This window comes from Leopardus geoffroyi, chromosome D1 (assembly GCF_018350155.1).
Source record: "Leopardus geoffroyi isolate Oge1 chromosome D1, O.geoffroyi_Oge1_pat1.0, whole genome shotgun sequence".
Lineage (NCBI taxonomy): Eukaryota > Metazoa > Chordata > Mammalia > Carnivora > Felidae > Leopardus > Leopardus geoffroyi.
Window position 1 is genome coordinate 48752767 of NC_059329.1, and position 19514 is coordinate 48772280.

The 19514-nt window shown below is 37.3% G+C and overlaps 1 protein-coding gene across 29 annotated transcripts in view; it reads left to right on the forward strand.

Annotated features, from left to right (window-relative positions):
* DLG2 (discs large MAGUK scaffold protein 2) overlaps nucleotides 1–19514 on the forward strand; it is a 2060218-nt gene that overhangs the window by 1751571 nt on the left and 289133 nt on the right. For all 29 annotated transcript variants that reach the window (XM_045483773.1, XM_045483776.1, XM_045483777.1 and 26 more), the window contains one exon: nucleotides 5780–5882. In XM_045483773.1, the coding sequence (XP_045339729.1) occupies nucleotides 5780–5882 (103 nt within the window). The remainder of the gene's footprint in view (nucleotides 1–5779; nucleotides 5883–19514) is intronic.

Sequence of the window (19514 nt, forward strand, 5' to 3'; positions counted from 1 at the left end):
ATTAAAAAATTATTTATATAATAAAATAGAATCAAATGAAATAAAAGAAAGTAAATGAAAGAATATAAAATTTAAAAAAATAAAAAAAATTTAAAGAAAAAATACATTTTTTTCTATTTCTGTATCCAAGAATGAGGAAGAAAAAAATAAATAAATAAACAAACAATTTAAGCAAAAACAGAAGCAAAGAAAATGAACAAATAAATGAGCCAGCACACAGAATGAAACCTGAATTAAGTTACATCCAGTTTCCCCTAGAACTGAAACTGTGAAGCCCTGTATAGTCTGTACATTAGGCGGGTGGAGTGACTTGAGCGGGTGGAGTGACTTGAGCTGTCCTTCTAGGGAATGTGCTTGGAGGATGCGACTGGGCTGGGCTTGGTGTATCTGCTCCGTTCTCCACTAGGTGGCACTGCTTAGCTTACTGGGGTGGATCAGTGTGTCATGTACACCAGAGAGGTGGAAATGGCTTCACTCAGCTCCCTAGTCTCTGGCACAGGAACTGCACTGTCACCGACTCACAATCAAGTACATCTCCTTTCTCTCAGGCCTCTATCCACTCCCCGCCTCTACCGTATCTCCAAGCTGTGCGCCTGCCAGGCAGCACCTCCCTCTAGAGTTTTATCTCAGATGGGGTTGTGTTTCAAAACCTCACACTTCAGAGACCCCTGCAGCTTGGACCCCACACTGACTCTCTCGCGTAGGGTCTTGCAGAGCAATGGGCCGGTGCTGGCTTCCCTCAAAAAATGTTCATGTGATCAGGCAGTGGCAGAGCTTCAGAGATTATGGCAATCCACAACACAGTTGGCGCCAGGTTTCACTGCACTCTGGCGCCTTTGTCCCTATACCAGCAAACATGGCTGTTCTCTGGGGTCCACTGGGACCTTGGCCTGTGGGGAGGCCTTATGACCTCTACCAAATGCATTCTGAGTAGGGGAACTGCTTCCCCCCATGTGGCGCATGGATCCTTCAGACCCTGCTTCCTTCTCCGGGGGGTTCATCCTACTTCCTCACCAGAACACTGCCAGGCACGGAGGTCTAGAATTTCAGACTCTGTGCTCTGCTCTTTATAGAATCCTAGTGGTATTGAAACCCTCTCTTTTCCCCCTGTCAATGGTTTTAGGAAACAGATTTCTTGTTTAGTGCCCTGCTAGTATTTTCATTCTTTCTCTTTCTTTCTCTCCAGCTACTTTCAGGGTGAGTGCTTTTCTTACATGATCCTTATACACCACACTCTCCCCCTTTCTTTTTCTCTGTCCTCTCTCCATGAAATCAGTTCTCTACCCTTTACAGCTTTTCTCTCCCCCAGTTTACCTCTCCATACCACATCTCTGCCAAGTTCTGTGGCTCAAGTTATGTAGATTGTTGTGTTAATCCTCAGATCAGTGTCCTAGGTGTTCAAAAGGGTTTGGTGCTGGTCTAGATGCATTTCAGGGTCAAGACAAGCTCATCTTCTCCATGCTGCTCTTCCATCTTAACTCTGTTGGGAATGATTTTTTTTTTAAGTTTATTTACTTGAGAGAGAGAGAAAGAGTGAGGTAGGGGCAGAGAGAGAAGGAGAGAGAGAATCCCAAGCAGGCTCCACATTGTCAATGCAGAACCCAATGTGGAGCCTGAGCTCATGAATCGTGAAATCATGACCTAAGCCTAAATCAAGTGTTGGACATTTAACCGACTGAGTCACCCAGGTGCCCCCGGAATGATCTTTAATGTGCTAATATGTAAGTACTGGATGAGCAAGTTTTTAAGGCATTTCCAATACTGAAATTCTGTGTTCATAGAAAAAAAAGTAACCATATATGTTGTATTAATTAATTTCCATTAGATTTTATTTCATGACTTATAATCATAGCTCTGAAGAAATACTGACAGCAATAATAAATACTAATTGCTGAATGCTTGTTTGTACCAGGGTCTCTGTTAAGGGCTTTACAGATATTGTCTCATTTATGTTATGCAACAGCCCTGATAGAGAGGTAGATATTATACCCATTCCATAGGTAAGAAAGCTGAGATTTGAAGAAGTAAGTTACTTTCCCAAGTTACTTAGGTATGACTGGTCAACTCAGAATTCAAACCCAGTTCTCTGTGATTCCATATATTCTCTTCCTTCCCACTTTTCCATGCTCCCTTTAGTGCACTTAGAAAAATCCAGAGGACAATTAGAATATTAAAAGATGTAAGAATTCGATGCTATACGGGAAAGGTCCAAGAAAGGGTGTTTCTCACATCAGACATCAAAATGTATTCCAGTAGATCAAAGACTAGGTGGCTAAAAATTAAACTCATTGTACTAGGAGAAAATATTTGAGTAATTTGTTAAATATATTGAAGAGGGGTAGATATAATACGAAACTCAAAAGCTAAAAAGGAAAGCATAGTGATAAATGTGACTATATAAAACATTTTAAACTTCTGTATGGCAAGAAATAGCATACCAGAGAAAAGTTAACAGTTATAATGCAATGATACAAAATAGAAATACCAAACTGAAAAGAATATTTGCAATATTTATCTGAGATGAAGCACTAATATTCTTAAGAAGCAGATAGATTTTTAAAAGAACAAACTACACAAATAAAAAATAGGTGAAATAAGCAAATGGTCATTTTATACCAAAACAAATTTAAATAGCCAGCAAACATATAAAAAGATGCTTAACTTCATAATTGTAGACAGGCAAAACTTAAAAATGCAATTGTCTACATATTAGAATGACAAAGGCCAGATGTTATGATATGTGCAATTTTTACAAGACTATGAAGAAAGTCAATCATATCTTATTTGTGGGAGTATAAATTTTTGGACACAACTTGGCAATAGCTATTACAATTTAGCACTCATACCCTTTATCCAAGAACTTTTTGTTACATAATATTTATTGCAGCATTGTTTATAACAGCAAAATACTGAAACAACCTAAGGGTCTATCGACCCCGTACTGGTAAAATAAGTTTATAATGAATAATAGAACACTTTATAACTATAAAAAGGGATGAGACAAGTATAGGAATATGTGAATGAAGAAAGTTCTTTAAAATATATTAGTAAGTAGAAAAAATAAAGGTATAAAACTATGTGTAAAATACCTTATTTGTATAAAATTTTAAAATTATAACTTTATAAACCTGTTTATATTAGCAAGAAAAATAATTGGTAGTATATATAAGAAGCCATCAAAATGGATATCTTTAGAATAAAAGATGGGGCCACTTTATTTCTATGCTTTTTGTATTGCTTTTTCATGTATGTGCATTATATACATACATTATTTTTTATATCAATATATTATTTGGGCAAAGAGATTCTCCCCTCCCCTTTTTTGCTTTCTTCATCAGTTTCTGTTTATTTAGTGAATAAATAATCATGTGAAAAATTAAGAACAAATTAAAAGAAACAAATAATATATATACAATCTATGGAATATACTCAGAAAGTGTATTTCCAGGGAATGCGTCCTTCAGAAACACCTTCATAAGTGTTTGCAGTAGCAGAAAGCTAGACACAGTCTCAACAACAATAGGGATCCTGTTGAAAAAAATGCTGGTCTATCCATATTGTGTATTGCTGGGCTCCTGTTGAAAAGGTAAAATAGCAGGAGCTGATATGGAAGATGTCCAAGATACGTTGTTAAAAGCAAAACAGAAACAGTTTATAGTTTATATCTATGATATGATCCTACTCACTTAACTAAAAATGTGAAGACATATTACACGTATAAAGAAAGAGAAATAAGGCATGTGTGTGCATATACATATAGTAGACTTCTAAAAAGTATACCCAAGAAACTGCTAACATTGGTTACCTCTGGAACTGCAGATGTTAAGGGGAATTTTTTACTTTTCCTTAGATACCTTTCTGAAACATTAGAATTCATTTACCATGATCCTATATTATGTTTTAATAAGAAGTTAGCCCTAATTGTTTGACAAGAGATTATTTGGCCCAGGAAGTTTATGCATTCAGCTTCCTGTAGGCAGGAGCCTACATCTAATTACTTTTCCTGTCCTTTCCGCTGTCTGAGTCATAGTCTGACTCATCCATGCCTAGACAATCTCTGAAATGACTGTCATCTACTAACAAGTAAATCTGGAAATTCTATAGTTCAAAGGAGCTTTACACTCAAAGAGCCTCTCAGTCCTTTCCCTCCAAGGTAGGAGAATATTGAGGCTCAGGAGTTGAAAAAATAGTCACTCAGCTGGTGTGTGGCAGTCAGGCCAAACCCAGATCAATGGACTTCTCTAGGTTACCATGTAATCAATGCTTTCGGTAAGGATTTCACCAGAATAGAAAGCCAGGGAAGAGGCACGGAAAATTATAAAAGTGGTTAAGGAGGCTTCCACAAAGTTATTATGAGAGGGCTGGGATGGGGAATTAAAGATTACAGATATCCCATGGGGCACCTGGGTGGCTCATTCCATTAAGCATCTGACTCTCAGTTTTGGCTCAGTTCATGATCTCACAGTTTGTGAGTTTGAGCCCGGCATCAGGCTCCGCATAGACAGTGCAGAGCTTGCTTGGGATTCTCTCTCTTTCCCTTTCTCTCTGCCCCTCCCCCACTTGCATGCTCTGTCTGTCTCTTTCAAAAATAAATAAATAAACCTAATAAAAAAAAAGATTGCAAATATTCCAGACCCCATGGGGAAACAGTGGCAACTCCCTATCCACCACCCAGTGTCATTGTCAAAGAGGATTTATGAGAGGCCAAATAAGATGTTATGTTTTACATGCAGATAAGCTGGTCAGGTTTTTTTTTTTTTAATTTATTTTTTCTATTTTTTATGGTTGGTAACCAACTTCTCTGTAAATAAAAGGAAGCAGAATTCTGGCATCAACTGCATAAGAATAGCTCTGTGTATGTTAGAAAACTGGACTTTCTATGTGTTCAGTTCAAGCAGAAAAGCTTCTTGGAGACTTGCCTTGTTCACCTTTGTTCTCCACCCATGATCCCTCTCCTGGGGCAGACACAGAGCCCTGTCGTTGGAAAGCACTCAGTAATTATATTATGTTGACTTCGACTGAATTGATTTGAGAAAGATTTTAGCTTTTACTTCTCATTAAATTTGACTTCAGAATGATTTTTCCCTCTCGGCAGAGTTTTGTGCTTGTTTTTCAGATGTTCTGTTTTTCTTCTGGCGTCGGCCCCAAAATGGGAGTTAGCAACAGCAACATAAACTCCAGGCATTCTTTATTTCATTTTGTCAGAATTCATTCTGGAATTGTACATGAGAAATGGGGCAGTCAGGTTTATTTTGGAACAAGGCTCAGGGCTGTCTAACCAAGCTCAGAATGACAGGACCAGGCATATGACCAAAAAGAGGGATTTGGCAGGCAGCCAGCCCCATTTCATACAATCTACCCAGAACTTCATCTGAATATATTAATCTGTCAGCACATACTCATCTATGTGCATTACATGTGTCTCTCTTTATTATCCTGTTTTTCCTCTAATTTTGAAGGCTCATATCCACCCCAGAAATCTAGGAAACTCACAGAGGCATATTAAATGCACATACTAAAATTCTTGTAGACATGCATAGACAGTTTCAGCCGAGTCAGACCATTCTATAAACGCCACAAGATGAAATTTCACATCTTTGCTAAATGAAAGTTGATAAGAGCCTGAAACTTGCTAAGTAACACTCAACTGTCTTGGTAGGACATTAGGGGTTTTGAGGTAGGTGACATAATCTTAGCTTCTCAGTTTCGAGAAACATTTTTCACCTATCAGAATGATAGGCCTTATGAAATACCCAAATTCTCTGGCTTCCTCTTCCAGGTGAATGGCATTGACCTCCGTGGAGCATCCCATGAGCAGGCCGCAGCTGCATTGAAGGGGGCTGGACAGACGGTGACGATTATAGCACAATACCAACCTGAAGGTCAGTGAGAAACCAAGCTTATAATGTTCTGATACGTTTCTGTGAGAATGTATACCCACATCTGGTAATCTGTATTAACCAGTCTATACCAACAAGGTTTTTTAAAACTCACCTATCCTGAAAAATGTGTGTTACATGTCCAGAGAATATGAGGCTTTATTACCCTTAATCTTCCAAGGAAAACATCAGTTAGAAAGTCCTCTTTGAAATATGAATTAAAAAAAAAACTATCCTCAACTTATTTATATTCTTATCTGTAGGCACTTTTGGTTGGCAATGGATAGTATAAAAACCATTAAGATGGACTAAGAATCAAACTGACATGAGACAGATTAACAGGAGAAAATAAAATTTAATAGCGTATGTAAGGGGAATCCACACAGGCATGGAAATTCCAAAGACAGGCAAAATGACATATATATGTCATCCTGAACTATGAAATGGGTGGGGTCTGGGACCTTAGAGGACAGGATTGTATTTCACAGGGCGATAAGAAGAACTGATATTTGGTAATTAGATATTTGTCCTGGCTATACATATACAGATGGATCACTCAGATAAAATTTATCTCTGCTAATAACCATTGTTCTGGGAAAGACCCCCAGGTGAGATCCTTCTATGTAGTTATAGGAAGGACAAAAGTTTCTCTTGAGCCTGTAGGGTCTCAATTGCCTTCAGCTCAAAATCCACATACCAAAGTGGCACATTCAGTGGGGGCAAGGGGGTGGGAGTGGTTGTCCTGAATCCCTTCAGAAGCAAGGAGGACAGAGAGAACAGACCATGATCAGCATTCTCTCTCTGTGGCATTAACTTTTATTAACACTAACACGGCTTTTGGTTGTCCTTGATGTAGATTTGTGTGTGTGTGTACTCTCAGCTATAGTATAGCTTGTTTGCAATATGCTACTGTAAACCCTGAAACATGGTGAGATGTCATAAATTGGCTTAGCCAACTGAGACCTGATGAGATATCCTAAATTGCATTAGCCATACCCTGCTTTTTGGTTTGTTTCAACATCTGTTTCTGTGATCAGAGTGAGGCTCAATGAGACAACCGGGATGTTACCTATTGTGTGGCTGATATTTTAGCAAATTTGTATGTAGATTGCTCCTTTGTTAATGAAATGCAGTTAAGCACACCACAGTGGGCTAGATTTTTTACAAGAAAAAAAGAGGAATATGCTTTCTGTCTTTAGGAAATGTAGTTAATTACCCTTGGCCCACATAGCTCTCAGAGAAGACTATTAAACAGATAAACATGGAAGTACAAGATGCCATTAAGGAAGAGCCTTTATGCCTGTGGGTATAAAGAGCTTCTTTGACCTTTTAAAGTGATTCTTTCTTAATGTCAGTTGGTCTATTGTTCTTTGGAAGACTGAGGTTTGTATCTTGCTTGTGAAATCTTAGATTTTATTTACCATAATGGTGGCCAACTACATATTTCATGTGAGAATAAAGAAAACATTGTGCTATGTGTATTTTGGAATGTTTCATTTATGTTGCCTGTCTTTAGAATTAGAATTTGCAATTAAGTTATAAAAATATATATTAAATGTTTTCTCCAATTGCCCTGGCCCAGATATGGACAGAGAATGGGGGAAGAGGAGATTTGTGATTATCAAAGATGCATGATGACAACACCAAGGGAAAATGTTCTTCCTGTACAGCTTTGAAAGTCTTTCTACTTAAAAATTAGTAAATGTGTCTTCTAATAGGAATAAATGGCTCCAGAAGTATCAGTTGTAAAACAGAAAATAAAAACATCTGGTTTAGCATAATTTGATGAACAAATTCTACTTCATATAGAGTAAGGACTTTTACATGGGACTTTTCCATTTTCTTTGTAGCTGGTTTCATTCAATCTCAGACTTTATGCCCTTCACCACTACCGGGCACATGGCAATAAATACCCAGGCTGCTTCCCCATTTCTGAAAAATTTCATCTCAAACACGAATTACAACAATTAGAAGCTTTTGATAGTGAAGACAGCCATTCAAGTGACCTTGAACAGAGTGATTTTTAACTTTAAAGGTTACAGTAAAAGATAAGAATGTCATCATTCTATCAACTTTAATCTTCATCTTAAGCTTCCTTACAGCTTTTGTTTCCTTTAAGCAGTGTACTTAATTTGGATACTATGCTGTGCTTTGTGAAGATGTCTATTCAAAGCAAATCTTATAAATCATATAAACCAATTTTCAAAGTGCTTCTAAAGAAATGTGCAAATGAAAACAATCTTATTTCAAAATGCGAAAGTGCAGATAGGATTCACAGAATGACTTCCCTATTTTAATAGTCTAACTGTATTGTAATTTTTCACAGCTTTAAATCAGTTGGAAATGGGGTAATGTAACATCAAGCAATCATTTTCCCCTCTTTCTAAATTTAATGTGTAACGGAGCCTTAATTTAACTATTATATGAAATGGAAAACTGATTGGATTATTGTTTAGATCATTTAGGAACATTTAAATTTTATGACATTTTTAGGAAATAATGAACAATTTGCCTTTAAAATAACAAGTAAAAAGAGTATTCCATCAGAGTCCATTAGGAAATTCTCACCGGATCCCCTTCATTTGCACCAGGATTATGAGATGTCCATGCTAAGACAAATTTTATTTACATCTCTTTTGGTAGGTTCAAGAACCAGGCTTCCAGTAAATAAGTTTTTCAATTCAAAACATAAAAATGCTTTTGTCGGGAGTATACTAGATTCCTTGCTCAATGTTACCAGATATTCAGAAAATTTGGCCCCTCAGACTCATATCCCAAGTCTTCGTCTTTAAGAATTGTTTGTTTTTTATCTTACTGAGGAGAAAGAACTTAGATACATTTAACAGAAATCATTTTCTGATGACACAGAACCAAAATTGTATAATAATGACACCATCTCTAAGAATTATGGGATGTCAGAGAAGGGCTAAACCTGAAGAAGCCAAAACAGTACAAGAGTACTTCATGGAAATGAGGAAATAGGGAAATGGAGCCAGACTCTTAAAAGTGGGTGAGATTTCTATTCTGAAGAGCAGGAAGAAAAAAAATATCTTGCTAAACTAAGTAAGATCATGAGCTCCGTGTGTGCAGACGCACAACCTATATTTTGTTCACTGACAAATCAATTTTCTACATTATACTTGTTATTAGTGTTTCTTAAAGAGTTGCTGAGCTGATAAATAAAATTTACCTTTCTTTAGTATTCAGTTTCTACTGAAGATGATTGAAAATTGGAGGAATGATTCAGTTTCACTACTTGCATTTTTTCGTTTTGGCTTCAAAGCAGAAAATATGTGCCAAACCAGCATGTGTTGCAAAATATAAAACCATTCCCAAATCTGGTTTTCATAAGACTTAGCACATTTTTTAAATAATTATAAATAATTTATAATTATCATAATGTAACAATAAATGTCTTCCTTGGCAAGTTTTACTGTGCAGAGTAAGACCAAAGTTGGGGTAATTTAATCCCTGTAATCTAAATTACTCTATCCATCATCAAATCTTATCCAATGTCTAGTCCTAGGTAGTAGAATTAAAGCCAAATTTGAAGAGTCACATACAAACAATGTTTCTTTCTGGTGGTATGATTGTGATTCATTTATACCAGCCTTTTTTAAAATCCATTTTCTATCACGTTTACTTGGAAATTAACATGTATTATATTGATATTAGGAAGAAAATAATGAAGTCATTTTATTTCTTTTTCTAAGAGGATCATTTATCTGATACTTAAAGAATAATCCTACTTTAGCAATATGGGAAGTTAATTCTTGTATAAAACTTCAATTGTCTATATTCAGTTAGTGAAGTTACTCCCATCACTACTTCAAAAAAGGAAACGTAATGTCTGCCCTCTCCCTGGCCCACATATATATATACGTGTATATCCCTTTCCCATCCCTTTATAGCCATCTTCCCCATTGCTTTCAGAATTATTATTCTAAAAAGATATTAGCCCAAGGTGCCACTGCACCAACTCCATGCCCTTCACAGTATAGTCCCAGCCAACCTCCATGTTCCCTCCCCACTAACCCAACCATCACCCACCAGCATCATCTTTTATAGCCCTCCCACTGCTACACAGGACTGCTTTCTGCTCCCCACACTTGGTCCTGAACAGTTTCTGTGCCTTTGCTCGTGTGGGTTTCTCTCCCTGGAATTCCCTTTTCTCCCATTCTACCAATAGGATTCCTACTCATTTTGAGGGCCTGCAGATGTCAATTCCACTGTGAAGTCCTCTTTTATCTGTAAGTCAGTGTTGTTTGATTCAGTCTCTGAACTCTTTAGACCTGTATTCAGTTTTTGTGTCCCTTAACATAATTTGTGCATTTCCCGACTCAAGTAAGCTTCTAGAGGGCGATAATTCATTTATCACTCATTTTATGTCCTGTGAGAATTTGCTCAATAGGAATTTGACTATGCTGTATTAAAGAGTTATCAAATGGATCTCCATTTGTTTTAGAGGTGCAATATAATATTTTCATTGTGTTGGCAAATAATAGTAAGTGCTTAAGAAATATTTGTTGAATGAATATTGAATGAATGGCGTGGGTTTTTTATATTAGTTACAGAAATGGTAAATGAATCCCCAGATTGGACATTTGGCATTGATGCAGTTTTTATGTGATGCCTTTTTGTTCTTTTCTTAAAAAAAAATTCACCCTATTGGATGATCTCCCTTTCTCCTGCATTGCAGAAAACTACAGCTATTTTTCTATAATAGAACACAAGCAAAAATTATTAAAGCTCCAACATTTTTTAAAGTTCCAAAACTTGGGGTGCCTGGGTGGCTCAGTTAAGCATCCACCTTTGGTTCAGGTCATGATCTCACGGTTAGTGAGTTCGAGTCCCATGTTGGGCTCGGTGCTGACAGCTTGGAGCCTGGAGCCTACTTCAGGTTTTGTGTCTTCCTCTCTCTCTGTGCTTCCCCTGCTTGAGTTCTCTGTCTCTCTCTCAAAAATAAACTTTTTTAAAAACAATAAAATTCAAAAACTCAACTTTAACACCATTGATGAATTTTTAAAAGTCATTGATTATATCCTAATTATACATTGGTCAAAAAGGGTCTAACACAGCATTTCCCAAATCAGATAGGGACAAATCTTTATAGCATTTGTTGCCTTCTCACTATATAATAATACCTAGATTTACTGTGGGATCACTGACTAGAGCTGAAATCATAAGCTAGCTACCAGATATTCACTAGGAGAACCAAGTGAACAGTATAAATTGTTGGATAAAGCACAAAATGGAGACCAACATATTCCTATGAAAGCTACCAATATCCTTTTGCCTTTAATCTGACTATTCAGGGCATTGTTTTGGACACAGAAAGGGTTTCACAAAGACCTGCAAGTAGGAAAGAGGTGATCAGTCAGCAAGGTCCCCATCAGTGAGCGGGTATTCGAGTAGACAGTAGAGGGGCTGAGTTTCTCCATCATTTAAGTTTTTATCCAAGTTGCAGTTAGTTAACATACAATTTAGTTTCTGGTATACAATATTGTGATTCAACACTTCCATATAACACCTGGTTATCTACCTTTTATTCTCTCATAGAACACTTGAGTTCCTGAAAGAAAAACCCAAAGAACAGAGTTAACTGTTCCCTGGAGACTTACAAATAGGGCCTGGTTTATGGAATTGTGACTGAGTGGCTATGTGGTTCATTTAAACTTTAATTTGGAGGGGCGCCTGGGTGGCGCAGTTGATTAAGCGGCCGACTTCAGCCAGGTCACGATCTTGCGGTCCGTGAGTTCGAGCCCCGCGTCAGGCTCTGGGCTGATGGCTCAGAGCCTGGAGCCTGTTTCCGATTCTGTGTCTCCCTCTCTCTCTGCCCCTCCCCCGTTCATGCTCTGTCTCTCTCTGTCCCAAAAATAAATAAACGTTGAAAAAAAAAAGCTTTAATTTGGCTAGTAGATATTATTACTGAACACTTACAATGCTCTAGTCATTGTTTTTGGGAAAAGATAAAGCAGTGAACCAATAAGTCCTTCTCAAATAAATATTCAATTTGTCAGATGGCGATAAGTAATGTAAATAAATAGGAAGAAATGTGAAAATGATAGGAACAGATAAATGTATGGTGAATATAGAAGGCCAAGCTAATCAGTTTATATTTCAGCAGAGACCTCAAAGAAATCTGAGAGGAAGCCATACAGGAATCGGGGGAAGAAATGAATTATTCTAGAGTCTTGGTCTGCCAACTCTGGTCTGTGAAGCAGCAGCATTGATAAAAACTGAGAGCTTGGTAGAAATGCACAATCTCAAGCTCTAATTCAGGCCTACTAAGTGAGAATCTACATTTTTTCAAGATCCATCGGTTATTTGTAGGTACATTAGTTTGAAAAGCACTGCACTAGAATACTTGAGGACCCTGCAAAAATTGTGATTTGTTACTGTGGGGTTGGACTCCCTCTACCTGGAGTACAAGGCAATGTCACATAAGGCTGCATCGCTAAGGTTGATTTCTGGCAGGTGTTACTCAATGATTGGTCATGCATCAGTGGTTGTACTAGGGACAGGTCAGGCTGCAGGGAATCTAAGAAGTTCATGTGTCATTCACCTCTACCTTGCCTCTACCTCCCCTCTAAGTATAGATTATCAAGCAAATTCATAAGTCTTGCTAGAACTCCTCATCTCGTGATACAATGAACCTTTTCAGGCTTCATTCCCTTTCATTATGGCTTCTCTGCAAGACAGTAAAGAAGCAGTGAGTTGGGATGAGGTAAGATTGAACTCCATCCTGATGGGCAACTTTGTGGATCAAAAGAAAGTTATTAAGGCATCACTATAAAGTTTCTTTAAGGAACTTATTATATTTTAAAGCAGAAGCTCATTTCAGTAATCTTTTTTGTTCCTTTTAAATTATGAAACTAATTCAGAAAGAAAAGTACTCATTCTTTTCAGAATGAAGTGAAATTCTGATATTTTTCTGGGTTACTACTCTAAATGAAGTCACAAGCTTAAACCATAGTTGGACACCATCATCTATTTCTCTATAAGGTCAAAGATGTGGTGAAAACCTAAAATGAATATGTAATTTACTCTGAAAAACTATAGATACCTTCTGTACCTAAAGGTTCCCAGAAATGAAAGTATATACAACATCCAAGAAGCTTACTTAATTCAACCTAAATTTCTTTCTTAAAATCAATGTCTACATAAGTTTATACATATGAATGAGCAGCTGTGGCATGTTGAGATATTTTCTCAGTGCAAATAACTGCATCTTAAATACCCAGGCAATATTCATAAAGTCCAGGTGGAGGTCTTGGTCAGAAATTGCATCAGTATCATCAGGGAACATTCAGGATGAGCTTTGGAATGGAAAGTAATGTGTAAGACTCTGGACTAGAAAGAGAAGACCAGTATTCTAGTCCCAACTCTACCCCTAACTGTGTGACCTCATGCTAGTTATTCATCTTTATGAGTTTTCATTTTCTCACTTAGAAAAGAAAAAGTTAGGATGAATAAAATATTTTCAAAAGAAAGAACCCTCCAGTTACTGAATTCTAGATGAAAGACATGACCCCCCAAGTAATATAGAAGTATAAATCCCATTATTTGAAGATCTTGTTGCCAATACTGCACCTTTGTTCTTTGCATTTTTTTGCATTCTTTAAGAAAAAACACAAAATCTGGTTAACTTGATGTATTCTGTGCAGTTTACCTAGAATCACTGAGAAATGGAAATTAAGAGTTGAAAAAATCCTTAATGATCACCTTGTCCAGCTTCACAGATGGGGGAACTGAGGCTCAGTCAACATCCACATAGGAAATTAATTCAGTATCTTAAAACTTGTCATAGATGCTAAAGTTGAGGCTAGCTCAACAACTAGTAAATTCCTGAATTCTTTTAATTTACTATAGTAGCTCATCATGGCTGATGACTTAACTAGCCCAATTAGATTATTATGAACAGAAGAGATTTGAAAAATTCTTATGGAACCTCAGGGCTTTCTCATGCCCATAATTTCACTTTCATTGCTAGCTTATTACTCTTGTTAATTGTTCTTACTCATGTATCGCAATTGAATGATATATATAAGAGAGGTTTCAAAGTGTAAGCAATTACTATTAATTTAAAAAATAACCACAATCGGGGAGTATTGATACTTCAAGAAACAGCTCAAATATATTATGCTTTTGGGGCACCTGGGTGGCTCAGTCGGTTAAGTGTCCAACTTCTGCTTAGGTCATGATCTCATAGTTTGTGAGTTTGAACCCTGCATGGGGCTCTGTGCTGACAGCTCAGAGCCTGGAACCTGCTTCAGATTCTGTGTCTCCCTCTCTCTCTACCCCGCCCCACTCACTCACACTCTGTCTCTCACTCTCTCTCAAAAACAAATAAGCATTAAATTTTTTTTTAATATCTTATGCTTTTCCTCTTTCCTACCCTAACTTCTTCATGCAGCATCCTTCATCCATGTGTCCATCCATCCATCCATCATCAATTAGTTCATCCTTAGTGATATTCACATTAGATGATATTCACATTAGATGATATTCACATATCATCTCCAAATATGTTGCATTAAATCTGATTTAATTAATTTGATTCACATATTCTAATTTTTACCAAAATATTAGGAAGGAAGCTTACATACAACTTTATATCACTCTAGAATTTTTATTGCTTAGCTGTGTCTTTCTCCACAACTCTCTCTCATATGGGTACAGGCTCCACCAACACGTACTGCCTCCTCCTGCAACTAGAAATCTCCCAGGATGTCCCTTTACTTATGTATCTTTTTCCTACCCTTCTCCCAGTTGCTTTTTTAACTCCCCAACCTCCAACTAAAACATAACATCACAGAATATAACAGAAAAGATGATTCATGCAAACAGAGTCTGCAGATTTATGGGAGGTTCTCTCTCAGTGATTAATGATGCTGCATATCTTTCTCCATGCTTATACCCCAGTTTGGACATAGAGTAATGTAATGGGGACAAAGTGAGATATCACTTCCTGACTCAAAAAATTCTTTTGACCTAATTATTTATCCTGGGAATCCAGTGTTTCAAACTCTTATCAGAGGGGCTAAAAATATTTACAAACCTGATATATGTCATTTCCCTTCCTGTTATACCATCTCTGCCCATAATTAAACATACTGATCTTTGGGTGTCTCATCTTGTGATTTTACAATATTTTGAAGGACCCTTGGCATCCAGTGACATAATGCACTCACTCACTAATACTGAAAGAGGCTAAATAAATCTTTGTGCTAGAGCATTTTGACAACCAAAAAGATCTCCTAGATCCATCCCTTGAATTAGCAGCACCCAGATCAAATACATGGAAATAAAGGGTCCTAATCATATTCTTGACTATACAAGTATTACCAGATGAACACAGATCCTCCACTGATAAGGAGTTTCAGGACATCAGAGAACTGTTAAAGAATGTTCCACAGAGACAAGCAGAAGAGAAATACTGGCTAAAACATCTAAAATACCTACTAACCCTACTCCATATTCTCAGTAAAGAATGTAGTTCACCTCCACATTTGTTTGGAAATCCCAGTATATAAGCCAACCCTCAAATTTACTAATGAGAATTAGACATTTTTCTTGTTACTTCCCTGACTCCACAGCCAATGCTTTTTAACCATGCCCAAGCCACATCACTTTCTAAACAGTGATGCTCTGTTTTGTTAATTAAGATGGTTAGAGAGATTATTTTTAAGGCTCTTTCTGGCTGACATTCTATGAAATTAGAATATGTCATTAAGGAACAATTATTGCAAGCAGGTAATTTTGAGTGTTCTCATTTTATTCCTCACATTTTAAACACATGGAAATTCTGCTTTCACCCACTTGGTGGGAAGGGGAGGGAGATCTATATCTGTGGAAATTTCTCTCTCTGTGTTTAAAAGAATTTGAACCCCCCCAGTAATGGCTTCAAATTCAATTCAAGTAGAAACACTTGTTACTTGTTGGGGCTTTCAAGATTAATAATTTATTATATATGATCTCTTCATTTACAGACACATTATAGCCTAAATCTTAATCAGTTTCATAAAGTAAAGTAAATGTAACTACCAAGTTGGGAAACAGATTTATTGGGGGTAAAAAGAAATAATATGAAAAAAAATCATTTTTGATAAATTCAAAAGCTGAATTCTGAATTTAATTCTCAGAATCACAAGTAGTAGCAACTACAGAATGGGAAAGCCAAACCCAGGAAACATAAAGTATACATCTTTAATGTATATATACATTCCTAATAGATTCCTATTAGGAATATATATAGAGATTCCTAATCCAAATAGGATTCCTGGTAGACTTATTGACTAAGCTATAAAAGGAAAGTATTCAAATTGTACTCTGGTTCAAGATAATCTTGTTTTATTCACTCTGTTTTCTCATATTCGTGTTTCCACAGCTAAGGGTAATTTATTTCCTTAATAAGATTTGCTGACACGTTGGGGACATAAAGCAAAGGCAGAACAAAAATTCCTTCAGTCAGTCTTCATTCAGCTGATATTTATTAAATGCTTCCAGTGAGTGACACACTGACCTGGACATTGGAGATAGAATGATGAACAAATTATGCATGACCCTTTCCCTGATATACCTACAATTAGCAGAATAAAATCACACCAGTGGTTCATACAAGCTCAGGTGAGTGCTCTAGAAAAAGAAAAGGACTTAGATCTAGACTCTCAGAGTCTACATATTCACGTATATTCTTAGAGTATACCGAGCCAGACCGAACCAAAACAGACTAAAAACTCTGACCTAGATAGAGGCTTAAGAAGGCATCCCAAGGAAATAATATTTTCATGAATCTGAAGGGTAAGTAAGCATTAATTTGTCAAAGCAGAGCAGAAGAAGCAGTTGTAAGGAAGAGGAGGGAAACGTATGTGAGAAAGTGGGAGAAATACCATGCGTAAGGAAGTGAAAGAGGGAGGCGTAGGCAGACTATGGAGGACTGGTATTTGGTTCTTTCTCCTGAAAGCAACAGTGTTGAAAAGTATTAAGCCAGAGGCTGGCAGGATCAGATTTTTTCTTCTAAAAAAAAAAAATAGCTCTGACTGCTGAAAAGAGAATAGGCCAGAAAGTGCCAAAGATGCTGGGAAAGACCCAGTTAAAAAGTGCTCATCTGGGTAAAATGGTGGTGGTTGGCTTAGAAGTAGTGGCAGAATTGGTGGAGAGGAGCAGACACACTCAGGGGGAAAATGGGGGAGAGTTGGTGATAAAGTCAACAGCCTTACATGTTGGCTTATTAAAATATATAAATTCACCCATTTCATTAAAATATGGCACAGCATTATTGACAATTACAAGACAAATAAACCCGTCAGGGAAAAGCATGTTTTATTCAGCTTATACCTTAGTCCCTAATACAGGGCCGAGTTCATAGTAGGCATTCAATATGAAATTTTTTCATATGAAAAATTTTCAAATTTTCATAAATATAAAAAATAAAAGAATGATGCCAATGAATAAATATATCCATTCTATAGGAACTCTCTCTTCACGTTTTTTATTTTAGCTAAGGCAGAACAAAATATAGATGTCAGAAAAAGAAAGACAGGGAGTTGGTAGCAAGAGAGAGAATAATTAAGACTAGTATGGAGCAGTCACCATATGTCTGATGACATTCTAAAATCTCTGCATATGTTTACACATTTAGATTTCTCAAAAACTTATGATATAGGTTCCATTGCATCACCCATTTGTTCATTTACAGATGAGAAAACTGGGACTCAGAAAGCATAAGTAGTTTTCCCAAGATCAGACAACTAACCAGTAGAGTAAAGCAAGGAGTCATTCTCAGGCAGAAAGATTCCAGAACAGCCATTGCACTAGACCACTTCTCAAAGCAGAAAGAAAAGGGAACCCGAGTCACATGGCGATAAAAGAATTGGAGAGAAAAAGGGAGGCAATGGAGGGGATATGCAGAATCTAATAAAGGGAAAATGCCATGTACCCAGAGAGAGAGAGAGGACAGAGGTACAGAAGGGACAAAAGAGTCAGATGGGGAAATAGCGATAAGCTAGGCAAGGTCAGCCAACAGGCAGATCAGAGAGTCTCTAGTAATGAGATGTGATCAAGAAGGGAGACAGGCCAATATTGGGTTGTCATAGGCCATAGGCCCGGGAGCAGAGCAAGGCTAGTTGGGTGAATTCCCTTTTTTTTAAGTTTGTGGTGTTGTTCTTTTCAAAATATGGGGCAGTTGGGGGCCTGCATTTCAGCTCTGAGAATAGGTGTGGTCCCAAACTGGTACAAAGGCAGGTGGAAGGCTCACTATTTACTACATTTTGAGGCCTTAAGTGAGTGATAACCTCTCTGAGCCTGAAATTCTTCACCTATAACATAGAGATAATCATATTTACCTTCCAAAGTTTCTGGGAGAATTGGAGAAAATAGATGTAGAGTGTCTAAAATATATAAGGTCGTCAATAAATGACAGCTAGTATCACAACCCCTCAGCAAGCTTATTTGAATAAACAGTGCTCTCCGCACCCCCCACCCTCCATATCCCACCCCTGACTCTAATCAGACATTTGCATTATACTTAGAACTACCTAAGAACAGACAGGATCAAAGAGCTTCACAGAGTTTGGTAAGCAGTAGTTGTTAAGAGTTCCTATTTTGAAATCAGATATAGTTCAAATTCCAGCTCTACCATTAACAGCTCTATAACCTTGAACAAATTACTTCACCTCTTGGAATAGCATTCTTTATATGTAAAATAAAAATTCATACCTTTCTCTTGGCACAATTTTGCAGATTAAGTAAATCAGTGCATGTAAAATGCTAAGCACAGTTCCTGACAAATAGCACATCATCAGTGAGTGGTATATCATTATTATGGTAATTATCAGAAAGACCAGAAAGTCTACAATATATGGTTATTATGTGGAGAAAGAGAGACAAAGAGACAGAGAGACAGAGAGACAGAGGGGGAAGTGGACCCAGAGTGGGAAAGAAAGTTTCAAAAGCCCTTGGGAGTCTGTGGATACAGGTTTTTAAGAGATTTCATGTGGAAATTTATATGGAAATAACTTCCTATGTGGGTATGTCAAATAAATTGTCCTCAGCAGAGTCCTGGGGTCCAGTGACAAAATGGCAGGAACAGAGGGTGGCGGGTGCCAGAAGAAACAGGCTGGGCCCTGGTCTCAATCCCCCTCCACCCAGAGCAGACTTTATTTGTTTTTCATGTTTGGTGTTGGATACATGAAATCTGTCACCAAAAAAACAGTTTTAAGCTGTTTAAGCAGAAGGCAAAAAAAGCTGTTAGAATGAAGGTATGTGTATGGTTAGGATCCAGAAGAGCTATAATCTCACTTAATTTTCTAATAGAATGTAGACTCCACCAGAGCATCAAGTGTTACCTGTTTTGCTTAATGCTTTGTCCCCAAGGCCTAGAATGGTGCCTGGTATATAGTAGGCATTCAGTAAACATTTGTGAATGAATGAACGAATAAGCTGAACAAACGTTCATGCCTTGCAATCGCTCTTGAGCTGCAGTGGCAGAGCAAATTCACTCCCACTGAGATGCCTGTTGGGAGTCACGTTAGATAACTAGAGCTCCCATACATTGATTTTCCATGCTGAAAACATAATTGATCTATGAGAGTAGATTATGTGGTCCCAACATTGATTTTGGCATTGCTGCTG